The following is a 19,708-nucleotide window of genomic DNA, read 5'->3' as shown; positions in this document are numbered from 1 at the left end:
CTTCAGTTTCAGGTATTGGCACAAGCTTTTTTCTGATCTCTCTCAACTTAATAGTTTCTATAACAGATCTGTTAATGCAGAGATTTAAGGAAAAAGTCTCAGAAATGTTGTAAATCATTATTAAGCACTGAAAAAGAATTTACATGCTGTCAGGAAAAGCCTTGACAAAAGTGCACAGTAGTACCAATACTCAATGCAAATTTTTAGTCTAAGGAACAATTAGTGGGCACCCTGGTTCATCCTCTGTCCTGTTATTTCAGATGAGAAATCATCTTCAACTTGTTAGTGGCATCCATTACTTATCAAACAGAAGATCATCCCATGTTTCACAGCAAAAGCTCTCCTTAATAAATAGCTGAAAATCAAAACTATCTAAGCAAAAGAAACAGTGACCGAGGAAAAAAGTTCACACGCAAGCAAGAGCTGATGAAATAACAGTCTTGCTTAGGAGTCACTAAGAACTCGTGGGTAGTTTAAGTTCAAGTCTTAAACCTTTCTAAGTAGTTGCTTTGCTTTTATTTGACGTTTGAGACCTTCATACAAGGACAAATAAAAGTGCAGCAGGGTTTCCCCAGTGATATCACAGCCACTGAAATAAGGGATGACCTTTAAGGCTGAAAACATGCAAGACTAAGTTTGAACATATGAACCCCCCATCTGAGCTCCACAGTTAGGCTTCTGGTCAATCCATCTCTGCTTATTTGTTACTGAAAGGTGAACTGAAAACAGCTTTAATTAAGCTGAGCCTGGAGAACACAGATACTGCCCTTACTGAATTTTCCCCCCATGAAGTCATAACACATAAGAACGGGAGAGAAAAATCAATTGACTTCATTACTTATTTCTGTAAGAGAAATATAATTTAGTACACTGATTTATAGTTTCACAGGCTTGTGCCAATATTTACCCTGAATTACAGAAAAGTAAACATCTCTGTACTTACGCAACTTATCATTTGGTGTAACCCAATGATTTATTTAGTGGGAAAGCAGGGGAACAGGGGATTCCCTTGCCTTCTCATTGCTAGCACTTAGCTGATTGCAACAGATTCGTTTTCCTCAAAATGCAACTTGCACAGATGTATTTTTATCCCATCTGATTTTCTTAACTTACTGCAGACAACCACTTTATAGAAAGCACTGTTATCTAGCATTTTCCCATTGCTGATGACTTGATAAATTAGATATTTGTTTTGTAAATGCACTGAACAGAACCTACTCTGGTTTGTTTTACAGAATCTACCAAAGCTGTTATTCTATACAGCAAAAGAGGTATAAAGACCTGTAAAAACACTCAAAACAAGTTGGAAAAGTTAACATACTCTATTACTATCCAGACAAAAACGGAAGTGAACGTAACCATCAGCTACAAATCTTGCAAAAAATACTGAAAGGTTTCTGGTTTCGCACATATGATTCAGAAGCAGGAACAACATTCAGTTTCCTGAAGGTCTAATGCCTGCTTCATACAGGAGAGCAAAAAATGTGAAACTTAAAACAGCTATTACTTCTTTAGTGTAGTTATTAGGAAGTTCTGAAGTAATGCTCACAATGTTAGGTTAATGTCCTTCTGCTTAAGTAGTGGAAAAGGCTGTACATAATAAAATGTAAGTTCTGCATCTAAGACAGAAGAGGAAAAGCAATCCCCCCCAAAAAATCACAATAAAAATTCAAGAGTAGTGCCAAAGGCACACAGACAATCATTTATACATTAAGTGATTCAACAAAACTTCAACTTTTCTTCTCTACATGCTCTTGAATATAGTTTATACGATCACTTTCTGTTCTTGCCCAGTGAGCACACAGGAAGAAAACTACTGCAACAAAATAAATTCTAGCAATTTCCAGCTCTACTACCTACTGACTAAAGCATTAACTACATTTTTTTGTTTGTTTGGTCATTTTACCATCAGTGCCTTTTGTTAGTTATGGCTAGTCAACACTTCCTATTTTAAGACCGCATTTTCAGTTACTCCCAAGTTTGCAAAAAAAACGTTCTCTGGAGTATGATTACATATGTTGCCCCCGTCTGATTTTTAGGAAAAACAGAACGAAATGACTTGGTCATTTCTAAGAATGAGTCACAGGGAAAATATGCCACCTTAATTGTATTCAAAGAACTCAAAACTTTTAAGAAACTCTCAACTTCTCCGGATTTCAGAAACAGGGACATGAAATCTAGCATGGAAGCTGTGCTGGTGTCACTATTGGACTTTTTACTGTTCCTTTGAAAAACCACACAAATCTGGGCATGTGTTGAGCCTTTAAAAAGTCTGAGCTTACATATGCTTTCAGACTTGCTTAGTAGCAAAAGAAGTCATCAGCTTTCTCTCCACTGCATGTACTGCCGAGAGTGAGCTAGACGGTCCCCTGCTGAAGGCTGCTGCTTGTCTGGCTGCCACAAACTAAAATTGAAAGTAGATTATTTCTCTGGTTTCAAGGCTCACAGGGCTTTCTGTCCAGTACAGAAAAAAAATATGACACGTCAAATGGGAGCAAAGATGGATTTGGGTGGGAAAGGAAGATGTGAATATCAGGGAAGACAGGAAGGTAGGCAAGAGTCTCAGACCAGGCAAAAAGAAAAAATGTGAAGTATGATTAAGAAACAAGGATGGGTGTCAAGCATGACGAATCAGACAGGGTCTTCCCAGCAAAGAGGAACTGCCCAAAGACGAGCTGTCCCAGTTTGATTTCTATCAATGTCCTGAAGGTCAGACAGCTGAGAACCCAACAGGTTTTATCTTCTGGAATAAGAGAATTATCAGTCCCCTGGCTACTGTTTTGCTAAGATTTCTACCACCTGAGAACAACACACGAGGTCCAGCAGGGAGACAGGTCTCAGCTGTCGGGCTGCAACCATGCTCTGGGCCCCCAACCACAAATGCAGAGAGCACCTAAAGAAACCCTGAGCTGCAGGGGAGTTGATGCCAGGAGGCAGCTGAGGGTGCTCGCAGCCTGTGCCTGCCCTTCCTTCTCAGCTCTAGAAGCTGAGAAACATTCCCACTGCACTCTGCTCGGCCCAGCAGGGTTCAAGACAGCGCTAGAGCCTGGGCTGGCGGGCACCACAATGCTGCAGGGGTGTTTCCCAGCCGCCTGCCCGCAGAGCACTGCCGTCACATGCCAGCACTGTCACTGCAGCTCTCAGTCCCCAGCCCGCCCCCGCTGCAGGCCCTACAGCAGGAAACCCACCCCAGCGTGGGAAGCCTGGGCCACGGCCCCCCATACCCGACAGCTCTCCCCACCCCGTGAGAGAGAGCACGCAGCCCCCACAGACACTCAGTGGAGGGGTAAGGCAGCAGCCTCCTGCACTGGTCCCATGGGAGGAGAAGGTGCCTGTTTACACAGGACCACTGTAGGGTGACCCCCACAGTGGTTTGATTTCCTTCAGAGCTTGGGCACTGGTGCCTCCAGCCATGGGGGTTATTAGCCCCTCAGCTGTAGGCAGAGGGGCAGCATGCCAAAGCCCAGCCCATACCTGTCATTTACTGGTAATGCACAGGACCAGACTCTTTATAAGAAGTGTGATGAGGTAATACAAAAATACAGCTAGGAGTTTTTGCTTGTGTTTAAGCTAAGCAGCTTATTTCACCAAATATTACACAAAAGCAGTAGTAAGCCCCCTCCTTCCCAAAAATCAACAGCAGCAGTTTCAAGATACCTCTCACCTCCCCCCCACCCTCTTTGCTTTTTACTCACTAGGACAAGAAATATTCTATCACTTACCCTTATTTGCTACAGGGACATGCATTGCAACAGAAACATAGGTAATTCAGTAACTGTTCCTTTGGTGATACTGAGCAAAGAAAACCCTGGGATACAGTAATTCCTGCAATGGAATTCCTTATATGTAGTTAGTAACTTGGAGTCATTTGAATACACAAAATTTGTGTCCAAATGTACGTACAAAATACAGCCAATCCTTTTAAAGGAGATTAATTATTCCTCTCTCACCCCTTCTACCTCAATCTCCAAGCCACACATACAGCAGCCAGCTACGAACACAGTAGAAAACAACACTTCCAGGAAGTCTGATGAAATATAGGCTCACTGAACTCTTTTACACCTGGGTAACTTCACTTCCATTCCCTTTAACTTTCAGTGCCTTTAACAGAGGACTTGCTCCATAAAAAAGAAAAACAATAAAGTTGTTGTAATTTGAACTCTCATCAAAACAGCTGAAATCTAGCCATTAACCCCAAGAAGAGAACACTCAGAACACCAGATAACTACACAGCCCTGGGGCAGCACTGCATTTCTGCAGTATCTAGGGAAAGCCCAGAGCAGTAAGGTCACTGTGCACTACACCAAGCGTTGAGCTGGGTATGTAAAGAGGAAATGTGTATCCTCACCTATTCTGGATCAAGTCCCAGAAATTAGTAACCTAAATCCTTCCTAAACATTCCTTACCCTAAGAGGGGAGGAAAAAAAATGGAGTAATAGCAATTAGAAGGTAACTAAAGCAAGAATAAAAAGAATTGTGAAAACATTCCTCAGTAACCATCAGCCAGCTTAGTTTAAGACTGGTTGTATTAATGTGTGCGCTAACAGAGGGGTTAATGCTTACAGAGGGGTTAAGGGCAAAACACCCCTGAATAGTCTTGGAATACTCAAAAGGAGTAGTTTGTTTAAAAGCATGATATTACAAAGTTGTAGACTACTAAGACAACTTTCCTGTTTAGCTTGCTATTCACCTTATCACCTACTTTAATTCCTTCAAACTCATAATAGATTTTTTATTTACATAGGTGCTAAAGTTGTATACATACCGTAGCTAATGCACAGACCTGACAATATTTAAGTAGCACAGTGATAAACATACCAAACCCAGGTACTGTTTTATAAACCTCAGTGTAACAATCTTACAAGCACTTAACTTGTACTATTACTTCATTTTAACCTGTGACTAAATGTAAGCCTTGCAAAGTCAGCGCGCTTTTTCTTTTGAGGAGAAGAGTGTTGAAAGGGAAGAACAGAACCTATCGAACCCACTAGGATTTTTTTGTTTTAAAGATAAATTCTCCCTATTCTTTTACAGTCCTTAAGTCTGGTTAAGAACATTACAAGTGGATGCTTAAGATGATCAGAACTCAGAATTGCTGTTAAAGCCAAGCAACTTCTTTTTACAGAAATTCAGGGGTATCTATTGTTCAAATAGCGAACTGGGAATTCAGCTGTTAATTCAGTTTACAAATTGCACTATTCATTCCGTGGGTGTTCATTCAAGGCCTGGAAATATCAACAGCAGGGAAGCAGCGATATTAACTCAAGTTGACTACATTTTACTGGAAGTTGTGCCCACCTGTCCCCATCCCTCTGTACAATTGGTTTGCCATTTTATTTTCAGTTTTGCTTTTCCTTAATCAGAAGCCATCTACATTAAAAAAAGAGGAAAGACAACTGAAGACTTTAAATTTCTTTGGATGATAGTATTTTACAGTACATACAAAAATACTCTGGAAAAGACATACAACTTCATTTACAAAAATCACCAATTATAAAGAAATTGCAATAGAAAGATAGCATATTTCCCATAATTAGAATCTCTCCACCCCCAAAAAACCCTAATGCACTTCACTGGGTAAGCAGTGTTATCAGTTTGTTTACAGAACCAGACTTAAGGCTACTACAAGTTTTCAGGTAACCATTTTGAACAGCTTCCAGGATTTCACTTAAACGCAGTACCACTTTCTACATGACAGTTGCTTTAAAGACTGCAGTTTACAGGTGTGCAGTGTCACAACAGCCTCAATTGCTGCAATGTTGAGATGCATCTTCGCTTCTGTGTTCTTAATTTAGCTCAGCTACCCAGTGAAAACAGAACTCAAGTCTCATGTTGGAGCAGTCTTAAGAAAAAGACATAACATGGCATGGGACATGTTTGTCTATCATCTCCATACCTTGGTAGCATCCTCTGTTGCATTTTCTTCAGTATTTAGATTTATGGGCCTCCATGGGAGACAATACTTATGTAGTGCATGGCTGTGCTAGACAGTGGAAAGCTACTGCCTGTGGAAGCTGAGCACAATTGTGACAGATGCACAGGAGTGTATGTGCCAAACTGGAAGATAATTTAAGATAAGAACACCATATCTACATCGACTAGGAAAGCTCAAATGAATACAAGCACATTCCTACATGCTTGAAAACAGAACATAGATGTCATGACTAGTCAACCCTGTTTACATACATTCTGAATCCAAGTTACAGGACAAGCTGTTTTTGTGGCTATTTCAGAAAGCTGTTTCAGCTAGTGATAGTTAAGACTCCTTAAAAAGACTAATAAAGACAGATGTTGCAAGAGTATACAAAGTAGTTCCAAAGGAAGAAAGCACCTAAGCTAATACTACTAAAAAGGCCATGATTTTTGTAGACTGTGACTTGTTACTTGATGATCTTGGAAAAGCTACACAGTAATAGGAGTATCCTACAGCATCTCCAGGTCAAAAACACAAACAGAAATATTTAACTGTCTGACACTGCAGTATGGCAACAGTAACAGTCCACTCTTTGTTAGTAACAATACACATTGATAATATGAATCACTAAACAAATATCTTTACCTGAAGAGATAAAGGTTAACGGTTAAGGGTAAGTCTGATGGATCTTTTAATAATACGAATATTAGTTGTTGGAACAGGAGATGAAGAATCTGGTAGTTCTTTACTGGAAAGCCTCTAAAACACAAAAAAGATGCCATTAAAAAAAGTAAGTTTTAAACACATGAACTTACACGTAGCAGCAGACAAACATTTTTCTAGCTGAATATAGTACCATTCTTTATGTACCAAATCAGTATGGCCCAAAATATTTACAGAAAAGGGTGTTTTCCACCATACCACTTACTTACCACTAGTTTTCAAAGGAAGAGCATTTTCCCCTCTGCACACTTCTTTTTGTCCTTAGGAAGTAATTATCTCAATTCATGACAGAAAAGTTGCTCAATAGCATAATAAAGGAAGCTACCACCCTTCTCGGGCCAATGGGTTAGGAATACAGAGTGTCTCTACTGTCTGAAGTACTTCCAATTTTCTAACTCATTTTTTCAACATTTCAACTGACACCAGAATTTAACATACTTATGTACTTCGAAGCTTCAAATCTTGTCACAGCGATGAGTATACAAGTGTTTAAAGTAATTACAGCTCTGTGAAATGTCTGCAAGGAGTATACACAATCCTTTAATAAGAAAATAGTGAACTAGGAAATGAACTGTCAGGGTTCAAATGAATGGAGACAGGGTCCTTCAAGTCCAATAGATTTTAGTCTGACTTCAATTTTGCAACCAGGAAGCTCATTGTTCAGCCATTCAATTCAGTAGAAGCATGATATGTAAAGGCTTACCACCTACTTATCAGGACCTATTCCACAGAAGTTAATAGTGCATAAAACTTTATACATGCAGGGAAAAATTCTAGTTTTATTTTACCTATGATCATTAAGACACCATACCTGTGACCTTGATGTGTCAATAACTGGAATCAGCATAGATTTTCCCCCAAGGCCAGCCTAAAAAGTTCAAAGGGATGTATTACATAGTTTTCTCAAATTCATGACTTGATACAGCAAGGTTTGGCAGTTAAGATACTTAAATGCCAAATACATACATGCATCGACACCCTTCACCTCCCTTAAGATTCAGAAAAATAATCAACATTTTTCTTGAAGCACGTGAGCTCACATGCAATGTTTCAGGTATTTCAACCTTTACTCTGCCAGCAAGACCACATCTTGATTTGAGGGTGTGCACGCAAGAGTTTGTTTCAGTAACAAGCTACAGTAAATATACAGTTCTGTATCCTCCCTGTGAGAGGTCAAATGCTTTAGTCTTCACAGTAGTCTTAGCCTACAAGATTAAATCAAGTGGTTAAAAAATAACCAATTTCAGGCATGGCAAGATGCTAGATATTAACAAAATTAGTGGTAGCATGTAACATATGTGGATGTAATATTTGGGAAATGAAGACTGAAATAAGTTATACTAAAAAGCATATTTTTGTTCACATCAATAAATGTGTAGAGTATTTATGTGAAATTGTCTAGGTACTAGAATATTCCATTCAGATTTTCATTTACTCCACTTAGAATAAAACCACTTAAAAATTACATTTTCTGTAGATCTTCTCTTTACATCTTCTGGATTACCACCATCTTTGAATGCTGAATCCTGGCCAGTTAACTAGAAGAACAGAATACGCAGACTCAAAAATTCTAGACTTGATATTCGGTTACAGATTCAAGTCAATGCATTAAGTGCATTAGCGGCCATTCTTATAACACCACTTAGAGACCATTACCAAACAGGTATCTCAGGTCTCTTGAATAGTCTTGCTACCCATCCATGAAAGCCTATACTTGAAACATTCAATACAAGTTAATTATTCTGAAAGTTGGTTCTTTTCAAATGGAAAAATTGAGTTTGAATTGTTCTTTGCCTCTGCCTCAAAGAGGAGGGCAAACCAGGAAAAGCAGTTATTTAAGGAGATTTTAATAGAGCATTCAAACTCTACCTGAACAATATTAGCTCATATTTTTGTATTTGTAAGATTAATATCCCTCTTTAGTTAGAAATAATTAAAATGTTTTCAGAAGCAGTTCTTAAAACAATTTAAAGTGAGCCATTTCCTTTGATAAGTGGCCAGTGCATTAAACAAATAGTAATATTTAGATATTCTGTCACCAGACTAAAAACAGTCATTAGTGTCACATTTTGAAGAAACTGTCTTGAATTTAATGTATGGCTAGTGAACAGTTTCTCATACCTATATCCTAATAAAACTATCATGTTTAAATTTAGATTCCCAACTCTTTTGGGAATGTATATATACACATTTGTTATCAGTCTTTTTTGGGAATGTTTATATATATATTTGGGAATGTGTATATATATACACACCTGTTATCATTTAGTCATTTCAGTAATTCTTTATCAATAATTCTGTATTAATAGATATCACTTTAAACCCTCCACAGCCTAGCCCTGCTTCCCTACCTTTTCTCTGTCTTTTGGTCTCTTAGGGTATTCTTCTGAGGTAGGTGAATGAGGTCGTTTAGGTACAGTACTCTTTAAATTTGTAATTTGAGTTCCACTTGGTTCATGCTGTCCTTGGACAAAATGTGTCCTAAGTCGAGAAATCGTGTTATGTTCTATTACTGCAGGAACAGTGCAGCCAGCTGGAGGTCCTGATGGTCTTACTGCAACTGCAGCCTCCATTTCTGTAGGAGACATCAAGCTTTTAGAGCTCAGCCATGAAGTTACAGACCGCATTCTACCTACTGCTTGAACACATACTTGAACCAATAACTGGAATGGAGATTTCCTTAGACACTGGTGGCACAGCTACGTGATTCATCTCCTCTCTGTTGTTAGCACCACTAGTTCTCTGAATCACAGCACTTCTGTAAAAGTCAGATTTTACACTGTTTAAGTTAGAAAATGCTATCCCAATAGTGTATGTCAGTTCCAGGAAGTTCACACACACAGAATGGTCTTCCTTCTTAGCTCCTTGTCACAGCTCCACTAAACAGCACAGACACTCACTGGCAATCTAGCATGAGATCACTTTGCAGACTGCAGATTTAAACTCAAGTATTTTCTTCAGCGAGTCTCCATATACTGATACTGCCTTCCAACCTAGTATATGCAGCACTCCTTGCTGCTTTTAATGGATGTCTGCTCTATCCACAAGTACCCCTGATTTTTATTTTTGCACATTACAGCACATGATACTACTGGGCTATTACTCTCAAGATTACACATTCCCATGTGAAGTAGCTTATGAACAAAGACTTCCCAGGAAAGTGACATACACTTTTATTGCCAAAGTTATTACGCAGTTCCATTAAGTCAGCAACAGCTCTGGCATTTCTGTGATCAAGATCAGTGTGTTATTAAAACTTAACATTGCTTGGCATTAACCATACTTCATGTATGTTAAAAAGAACAGTTACCTGCACATAAAATACTCCAGCTTCTGAATTGCACACTAACCTAAGGTTATTTATGCTCAAGGCCATACCATGTCTCTGGTACCAAGTTCTCCTTTGTTTCTACACATTCATGTAGATCAACTAATTTTTCAAGGATTTCTTTAGCCCATCCCCCAAGACCCACAAAGGAGGACCTAGTTTCATTCCCAAAGCCTTTACAGCACCCCACATACTTCCAATCTACATAGACTCAAACAAGAAATCCTAGACCTCATGCACATTGCAAGTCAGTTAACAGCAGCATCTTCAGTTTTAAGGTTATGGTGCTAACCTTTCCATCTCTGCTGTAGAAGTGTCCAATTTAGATATCCTATTTAATGAAGGGGAATTACGTGGTGTTCTGGAGTCCGTGTCTCTGGAACTGTCCAAGCTTCCATCCGAAGAGGCCCTTTTACACTGAAGCCCACTAGCATTTTGACTAGTATCTGGCATGCTTTGCTGAAACAACAGCTTAGAAAATTAAGTCTTCAAATAATTAGTAAGCAAGAAAAAATATGTCTAGAAGAGACAAGTTTTTATTATACCTTCTTTCTTTTCTGTAAGGTTTCTGGAGGCAGAAAATAATGGAGATGCTTTCTCTTCACATGAGCCGCCTCAATCTTCATACCTTCCTTTAGCATGTTGATGTTGTTAGCCTGCCTGTAAACTAACATGAAATTTACTGTTGTAGCTTAAATACTTAATGCAAACATTTCCATTATCAAAGCTACATATAATTTCTTTAGAAACATCAAGCTTTTAAGTCTGTTCTGCTCAAATGAAGAGCAAGAAGCTTCTAGTCTAACTGCATATAAAGTGTGACCTAAGCATTCCACATACAGTCTCAAGATGAACATGGGCTGAGCTGCTACTTCCCATCCAATACAGATCAGATACAAAAATACAGATTTGAACATAAATAGCTGTTACATACTCAGTAATAGCGGTGGTTTGCTAACTGTGCAGCTGACATCTGAGCTGATTTTAACTTATAGATAATACTCACTAGCCATTCTGGTTAAGAACTAAGAAAAGATCTAGTTGACTTTCTGAAACAACCCCACTGTGCACAGCTCAGAGACCAAACCCCTTAGTCAAGATTCAGGCTGGTTTGTCTGATATTTATGGTGGCAATTGTTTCTTTGACATAGCAGTTCAGTAACACCACATAACCTCTCAGTAGCTCAGGTGTTAGAATTCTATCTACTGAAGAAAATGAAGATTGGATTTTTAGGGACATCTGACTTAACAGAATCACAGCAATTTAAGCAAGTTTTCCTTAACTGCCTACAAACAGCCTTTTATGCATGTTAGTGTTATACTAGCACAGCAATTATTAAGGAATTAAGTCGCATTTAGACAAGCTTATCTAACAGTCCTATCATGAGCAGAACTACAAAGTCAGCTTACTAATAGAGTAGGAATCAAAGTAAGGACATAGCCACGAGGTGGCTTAAAGTATTTCTAAAGGAGAAATAAGAGTGAATAAGGCACAAATGAATATTTACAATGATATGAACTACTGTTTCAAAGTAAATCCAATCATGTTCTCAGGCAAAAGGGAGCTGAATTAAGAAAAGGCTCACTGCTTGGAAGGCTTACGACCTTAGGCCCAACAACTTCAAGTTAACCTTTGTCCTCTAAAGGCACTCTCAGAGAAAAGGCATGTGATGAAATCTTTCTTGCTCACAACTGGTCACTCCCAAATTTGCCAGAAGGACCTCACACCTCCCAAGAAATACCTTTTCTGTTCAGTCTAATCCAAACCCTCTGTCAGAGGAAGTGTGCTATCAGCTGTGCTTTACTAGATTTACTAAACGAAGAGCACAGCTACCTCAATTGAGTTCTTACATAGAAATAAAACAGTAAATCTTAGTTCTAGCCTGGCTCTTGGTAGTATATAAGCCTTGTTAATATTTGCCACAATGTTGAAACATTCCAAAATGCCTGAAGCAATAAATTAAGGTATAACAGTGCATCATATCTAGTGGGTTATCTATACAGATGTTTGTTTCCTACAAGTCTGAGGAAGCTGTCGCACTTGGCTTGACATTCAGACAAGAGTTTTGTTAGTCTTCCATGCCTTTCATATCAGAAAGCATGAGCCAGAAAGGTGGTCAGGTTTTACTTCATTTTTAAGTGGAGAACTGAGCAAGACAACACAGCCCATGCTGGTACTATGGATAAGTTCTCCATGAGTGCAAACAAATGCTTAAGGGAGTCCACTGTTTAAAATTCTTTGTTCTAACACACTTGTCACTTCAGAAAAGCAACCTGACTCTTATTTATGACAGGTAGTCATGGGCCTGACAGTATACATGCATTTCTGAAAGGCACGTAAACAGTCAGGTTGGGAGTGAGAAAATAGACGATGGCAGAGTAAGAGATACGATTTTAAGTGAGTCCTCCCTCTACAACCCCTTTATTCTAGCATTACCTGACAACAATTACAATAATACTTTTTCCTACATGTACCAAAAAGCAGAAATGGAAGATGAACATGAAGATTTACATGCAAGACTGCCCGTAATTACAGTGCGGCAACTCACTGACTTAAAGTTCTACCGATTATCATACACAAACTTATTTCAGAAAAATACAGTGAACTAACAAGTTGTTTTAGAACCTGCTACCGTTAACTCTCGCTTTCTGCCACCAACTTCGACACATGTAGCTATTCCCAGTAAGCAAACATCTACAGGCTCCTCATTTGACTGTCTATTTCACAAAATGCAGTTCCTTCAAGAAGGTGTTCAGTATAATCTGCACAACTATTTCACCTGACTATATTCATGCTTACTATGTGCCTATATCAAAAGGGACATCTTTGCTCATCCGCTAGAACAGTGGAAGTGTTGGGTTTACACTAGCCATGCCTCTTTCTTGTTAAATATTGCAGTCCAGCCCTGCTTCCATTGTATTTGCTATCCATTCTTTCTGTGTACTCTGAAAGATCTCCTCACTTGGTGTGAATGCAGCACACACTCGCGCCAAGAAGGACTTCACTGAAGTGTCAGAACAGGAAGGCTTTATTCTCTACATTGTTCTCTAGATAATAGAGGGAAACATTTCACTTAATGAAGCAACTTTTCCAGTAGAATCAAAACCAAACAATACGAGACTAGAGCAAAACAAAAATATAGGCTTACCTGTATCTGTGAATGACTGTATATCGTATGTTAAATCAATGTTAACACTTTCTGCACTTTCCACTTTCCTAAATATGATTCCAAGAAACCACATTGACACATAGCCACCCCTAAAAAGGACAGGTTCACAAATTTGTCAGATTATGCAGATACCACGCATTTGAATACCCAAAAGCCTCCAGAAAGAATTGGGCAACAGTTTAACTGTACACAGCAATATTAGAGTCAGCACATACATAAGCTCTGAATACTGCTCTCAGAAGTTCTCCCTTTAAAAAGATCCTACGTGTCCAGAACCTCCTGTCCACAGAACAGTAGGTATATAACTGAACATGTTTATATTAATCTCAGGTTATCTAACAAGTTAAATACATTTGCCCAGTTGTATTTAAGTAGAGTAACAAAACTCACTGTTTACGGTGTTCTTGGTTGCCAGGGAAAGACTGGGGATTTACATGTGCAATATTTATAAACTCATTTCTCTCCAGGTTTCCAACCAGCACACGAATTTTAGATTCAACAAGGCCAACCCTAAGAACAAGAAGTATTTGCTTGTTTTTACTGTATTCCCCACAGTAGTTATATGCCTTTTATGTAATGCTAATACAAAAATGCTAACCAAAGAGCAAGTTTCATTCATTTTAATAGACAGATTTTATACCACACACTGCAGCTTGAGATTGTTCCAGTAACATTTGAGCTTTAGAGTTTCCAAAGACTGAGTTACCTAAGTTATCTAATTGGTTCTCATCTTCATCATGGATTATATGTTTAATCTGAATTGTGAGAGTACAAGTAGCATATCCCTGCAACTCCAGCTGCACTTCAAAGTAGAAAAAAACAAAGATCATGGGAAATACAGGAAAAAACCCAAGGACAACTGCTTGATCACAGCTGGGTGAAGATGCAATTCTCCTTACAGACTGATCAGGAGTTTACTATTCTCCAACCAGAACTGAACTGAAAACGTAGTTCCTTTAACAGCAAATATTCTGGTCACCTTAGCTTCATTACAAATTTACCAAGCTATAAGAACCACGATGAAGGCTTTTCATTTCAAGGAAGTACTGCCATTTTAGCTAACAACACAGATAACTTTAAAAGCAGTTAAAAGTCTGTAGGTTATTCAGAACTATTTTACACATGTAAACAAGAGGTATGCTGTCTACTTTCAAATCCATCCAAGAGTTGGTGAATTAAATGTGGTCTTATGACATAAACTATCTTCTGCTTTTTAGTTCTCACAGCTGTACAACCAAGCCCCATTTGCTTCCACTTCTGTCATTACAAAAGTCAGCTCCTACTGGAGTCAGAACTTTCCTCATCTTTGTGAGGTGCATGAAAAACTTTGTTCTACTAGAAATAGTTAAATTCTTTAGCTTTAAGCCATATGCCTGTAAATCCTTGTTGCACACCTGATTGACTAACATCAAGCTATAGGTGATACAATTTAAATGAACAGATCAGAAAGCTCAGAAGAGATTAACACAGAATATCATTGCAAAGCTAAGAACAAAATGCACATTACAGTAACTGAATTCCTTACTACTTCCCCTTGCTTTAGCATTCATACAATTATTCAGCACATTCACATAGATTGAACAAGTTATATTGGCATATCTCCCCTGAGACAGTTACAAACATCTCATCATAAGCAGTGAATTCCTCTAATTACAACTGAGGTTGTTCTCAGTTTTGTAAAACTGATCACCAATTCAGCAATTAACCTATACACTATTGGCCATACTAAAGTGCCAATTTATTTTCAGCACTAAACAGAAGAGGTAAGAGCACTAACAACTTAAAACTCAGTAAATATTGTTTATCAGCATTCAGCTGATCTGCACTGAGTGCAAGGTTTCTCTCAGATATAACAGCCTGGTTTCACTTCACTGGAGAAAAGTAGACCCTGAAATTAGCTGACTATCTAGCTAGAGCAACTCAGCACCAAGTACAATTTTGTTCCAAATTAGATATTATATCCAAGAAACAAGTTATAAAACCAAGTCTTTCCAGGCTACAGAGTGGGGTGTATGCACAAGACAATTCATTAATATGCAGGAAGGAATATTAAAGCTTCAGTAATGTGTGATACATAAATTATACACATATTGAAGGTACGTGCTCAAAAAAAGTTTGAAGACTTTGGTACAGTCTTACCATTCTAAGTGATGCTCTTCAGTATAGGTACTAGCAGTCAGTACAATATAATGTCTAGAAGAAAACGGAAATATAATAGCTCAGGATGTTATTCCTTTAAGCAAAGCCAAAGTTGCCTTAAATATCTAGAACATAACTTCTACTAAAGACAGACTATGTCCTGTATTCAGCACAGTATTAACTGAAGAAAAATAGAGTGTATCTTTTAGAATCACATTCTGCAACATTCAAAATGCTGCAGTTCATTTTCTTCCTCAAAGACAGTAAATGGCATAACAGTTTCCTGCATCTCCCCTGCACTCATCATTATCAAAATCTAAATCTACTTAACTTTTCAGAAAAATAAATATTAACGCCATCTCCTATTTAGGCAAAGTTAGATCTCACTATGCCGATCAGTACACAAACCATTCCGAGTTCAGAAAAACAGATCGCATACATACTTGTACTTCTGAAAGAAGTTTGGTGGCTCAAGGAGCTTTGGCCAGTCTAACTTTCCTTGAAGAATCTCATTTGTTACTGCGAGACCTATAGTTGATGTTGAAAAAACAATTACTTCTTTGGATTTATTTAAAAATATCACTGCACGATATAAACTCTGCAAGATAAGTTCTGAACACTAAGAAGAGAAAGCATGAGTTCACTTGACACAGTGCAGATGTGCTATGATCTGTAGTAAAACTGGTCCATGTTGCTTACAAGTGGCCTATTTCTCAGAGATCCATTATGCCTAATGGAGCAGGACACCTCAGAGAATATAACCAATGCAGTTTCACATAGCAAGCACACTTCAGTTAATAAACACAGAAAGCTATATTACCATGTTTGAACTCCTCTACCATTACAGCTCGTGTTGATGTAGATACATTGTATGTAGAGTTCTGCTGTGGATAGGCTGGGGTGATGATAGGCATTACATGATATCTGTCTGCTGGGTTGACCTACAACATTTAAACAGTTCTGCTTAGCATCAGTTTAACCTAGAAGAAAGTTTAAAGGCTCCTGAATTTAATGTCTACATACCCTAGGGTCCCATACTGGTAAGTTAAGATTACTCTCTTCAGGTTGTTTCAGCAAAACGGGATTTGGCCATTCCCTATAAAAGATAAGCCATTAACTAATAACTGTATTTTAAGACTCAGTCATGTAATTCAGACTAGGACTCAATGTTGAAATACATTTTTAAAGAACTAGCCTTAAGTGTTACTACTCTATATAGGTTAAAATTGTCACAAAACTATAGCTCTTACCATTTTGAGAAAACCAAGAAGAACTTGTTCACAAGAGTAGACGCCAATGCATTTGGATAGAGTTGACATGTTCTTGCTACTAGCATTGCCCAGGAAACTCCACCAAGAAATCCCAGCATATTGGAGTAAATACCACGTCCTGGAATGGATACTCCATAGTTAGTATTCTTTCAAAAACCCTCATCCTTCAAATGTACACCACTGACTTCCCAAGCTGTAAGTTACTTATGGTACACTTCAGCCTCTTGGGAGTCAAGTATTTTTGCAGCAGGATGAAACCAAAAATGTTGGCCTTTACAGTGATGGAGAAGAATCATTTCCCAAAATACTGCTACTCTGAAATCTACCTGTACTGCTACAGCTGTTGCTTTGCCCCAACTTCCCTTCAGAGAAAAGTTCTGCCATTGTTTTAGCACTTGCCACAGCTACGTTCCCATATGGTATTTCCCTATTCAATAGATATCAAGCTTTTATGGCTTAACTCAGCATTTTTATCATTTGCAGTCACGTTCCTAATAAGCAACACAGCACCTTTAGATTTAAAACAAGTTAAGCAGTTAAGCCTATTAACCAGACATCTAAAGAACTATCCAAAACTGAAGTACCTCCAATAGTCTTAGAAACTTGTTTTTCATCGTGAAATGCCTCTGAAATGTTTAAAGATCATGAACAATGACATTACTCACGTTTTGCCCACAGTTTAATTGCACGGAGCGTGAGCCGGAAGTTCTCTTGATTTGGCACTAGATGTAGTATTTCATCAGTAACTCTGCAGCCTGTAAAAAAGGTTTAAGTATAAAGGTTTGCTGCAACATGTACAAGCCAGTTTTATGCTATACTGGACCAATAGTTTACAATTTAACATTCAAATCTACAAAAACTACTTTGGATGACTTGTTTTGCATTACCTTGATTACCCATTATACTCAGTATTATCTCCAGTAACTGATGTACTCAACCACTTTCGCATAGTTCAAGCTACAGCCAACACATTTTAATAAGGCCTTTCTTCATGGATTCTGAAAACTAGATTTCTTCCAACAGCCAGGCATGATTACAACAGCTGGTGTTAAACCAAGAGCAAATTCAGATTTGAATATTCTAAATACCTTTATTTCTGAATTACAACACTCCCTTCTCTATCAAGTTCTCCACTTATTCACCAAAGAGAGTTCTGTGGTAAACTGCAACAACACACACCCTGATGAAAGGAATGGGAAATACATGCCTATCTAATCACTACTCACAGAAACATTAAATGTCCCCTCCTCAGGTCTTAAGTATACAAAAGACTGGTTGTGCATCTTGTGCAGAAAGTTGGATTGTGTAATATGCATTCTACATCAGCTTTAGTAACATTTTCTTTTTAAATGTGTAAACATGCTTACCATTTAAGCTCCGTATGCATCTTATATCCAGGCTTCTTAGACTGGAGTCATCTCTTAGATCAAGATTATCAGAAATAGTTTGCACAGACAGTCTTGCGAACACAAGATCAATCTTAGAGCAAAGAAGTACCAAGCATGAGTTAGAATGCCACACTTTGCAAACAACCTGCTAGCGGGAGAGAACAAGTACTATCTACAAAAGGGGTGAACATCCATATTTAGAATCACATGGCACAGGTACATCTCCAAAGACTAACCCAAAAATTCAATTGCTAGGAGTTCCATATTTTTATTTACAAAACCTACAGTGTATCATCCTTCTTTTTAAACCAATAGAAAACCTTTTTTAATGTTGAAAAGACACTCTAAACTTACAACTCCCATTAGAAAAGGAAGTTGCATCTTAACTCCATAACTAAGCTTAAATTCACTCACCTCAACTACAGCAACAAGCTTTTCCTTTATGTGGTAAGCCCTTTTGATCCTGAAGTGTTTTTTCAGTACAGTCTGAGGTAAGAAAGTTATCCTGACAATGTCTTTACATGATAAAGACCACAAAAAGGCTGCTGAGTGTCTTCACAGCACTACCAAGCAGTAACTTGCTTGGATACTACAACCCACAGCTGTTTATTCATTGGAGAAGACTTATTCAAGATGCAAGGATTCCTACAGCTGAAAAGCCTAGGCAGGAATCAAATGAGTACTTTTCTTCTTATCACATTTGTTTCATGATTGCTTCCTTTCTGATTTGCAACAAAATGTTTTGTCTGCCCACAACTCACACAGTGAAACACACTATATGCAGCCCTTTGTAGAAAGTGAGCTTGGCATAGCCAAGAAGAATTAGCAAAGATTTTGCCTTTATTCCTAGTCTGCACAATCCTTGTGAAATAAATACTATTCAAGTAGGCTACCTTAGTCTATAGCACAGCTTTAGAAAAAGATGTCCCTGATGTTCCCATGTGTGCCAGGCTTCCTAGGGACTTAGCCTCCCATAAACTCCAATTCCACTGCAGTCTTATTCTGGGTTGTGTAAGGTTGTTCAATTACAGCTTCTTAAACACTTTAAGGTACCAAAAACCTTCTAAGATTTCCATGGACCTGCAACTGCTAAATTATACCATTGCAAAGCAAGAAAAATAAACCATGCTTAAAATGAAATTCTTACCTCAATGCCATCAAACTCAAACTTGACAACTGGTACGTAGGCATCTTCTACTGCCTGTAGAGGAGAGGATAACTACATGAAAATGCCTTTTTGCTACTTTCACATTTCCCCTAGACTACAATAAAATACAAAACTTACACTGTGAAGCTATACAATATAAAGACTGAGTTGCTTCTGAATCAACAAAACTATATAAGATGCAAGTAGCATAGTACACATATGGTATCAATACAAGCTTTAAAAAGTAGTTTAGCCTCATTAGCTATACAAACAAAGTCCTTCACTGTGTCTGCCAGAAGACTAGGCTAGGGGAACACTTCTCCAGTCCTGTAGTTTAGCCAGAGGGAAGACTATACTGTGTAGTTTGCCTCCCAAACTTGAAACAGGAGGCCATCAATACATCAGGACTTCTTTCCTATCTATGAAGACTGGCCTGAATTGAATCAAACCATTACATTTTCCCAAGAAAAGTCTGCATGTTCTATACATATTGAAAAGCTTACACCTCAAACTTCTCCCTTTTGTTTTTTTAATGGCAGTCAGGAATGAACAAATACAGCCCTCAATCTTCGCGTGAACACAGGACTGTTACACTTTCCAGCTCAGGTTTCTAGAAGGAACTGCTAAA

At 38.3% G+C, this 19,708-nt stretch overlaps 1 protein-coding gene across 7 annotated transcripts in view; it reads right to left on the bottom strand.

Moving 5' to 3' along the window:
• The window catches only part of PAPOLG (poly(A) polymerase gamma), a gene marked incomplete at its 3' end in the record, with an annotated part of 40,433 nt that overhangs the window by 16,050 nt on the left and 4,675 nt on the right, over positions 1 to 19,708 (bottom strand). For 3 of the 7 annotated variants that reach the window (XM_083829720.1, XM_083829723.1, XM_083829722.1), the window contains exons 6-22: positions 19,081 to 19,134; positions 17,913 to 18,024; positions 17,211 to 17,300; positions 16,525 to 16,663; positions 16,298 to 16,370; positions 16,095 to 16,215; positions 15,718 to 15,802; positions 15,275 to 15,328; positions 13,526 to 13,645; positions 13,115 to 13,224; positions 10,511 to 10,632; positions 10,258 to 10,424; positions 9,289 to 9,395; positions 8,989 to 9,212; positions 8,104 to 8,175; positions 7,449 to 7,505; positions 5,398 to 6,673 (exon numbers count right to left, since the gene is read on the bottom strand). In XM_083829720.1, coding sequence (XP_083685846.1) covers positions 6,575 to 6,673; positions 7,449 to 7,505; positions 8,104 to 8,175; positions 8,989 to 9,212; positions 9,289 to 9,395; positions 10,258 to 10,424; positions 10,511 to 10,632; positions 13,115 to 13,224; positions 13,526 to 13,645; positions 15,275 to 15,328; positions 15,718 to 15,802; positions 16,095 to 16,215; positions 16,298 to 16,370; positions 16,525 to 16,663; positions 17,211 to 17,300; positions 17,913 to 18,024; positions 19,081 to 19,134 — 1,806 coding nt within the window. Of the gene's footprint in view, positions 1 to 5,397; positions 6,674 to 7,448; positions 7,506 to 8,103; positions 8,176 to 8,988; positions 9,213 to 9,288; positions 9,396 to 10,257; positions 10,425 to 10,510; positions 10,633 to 13,114; positions 13,225 to 13,525; positions 13,646 to 15,274; positions 15,329 to 15,717; positions 15,803 to 16,094; positions 16,216 to 16,297; positions 16,371 to 16,520; positions 16,664 to 17,210; positions 17,301 to 17,912; positions 18,025 to 19,080; positions 19,135 to 19,708 lie in introns of those variants that run through there. The other 4 variants (XR_014581873.1, XM_083829721.1, XM_083829724.1 and 1 more) reach the window with 3 other exon arrangements.

Source organism: Anser anser, assembly GCF_964211835.1.
Source record: "Anser anser genome assembly, chromosome: 3".
In the NCBI taxonomy this organism is placed as follows: Eukaryota; Metazoa; Chordata; class Aves; order Anseriformes; family Anatidae; genus Anser; species Anser anser.
This window is presented reverse-complemented; position numbering and strand designations above follow the sequence as displayed.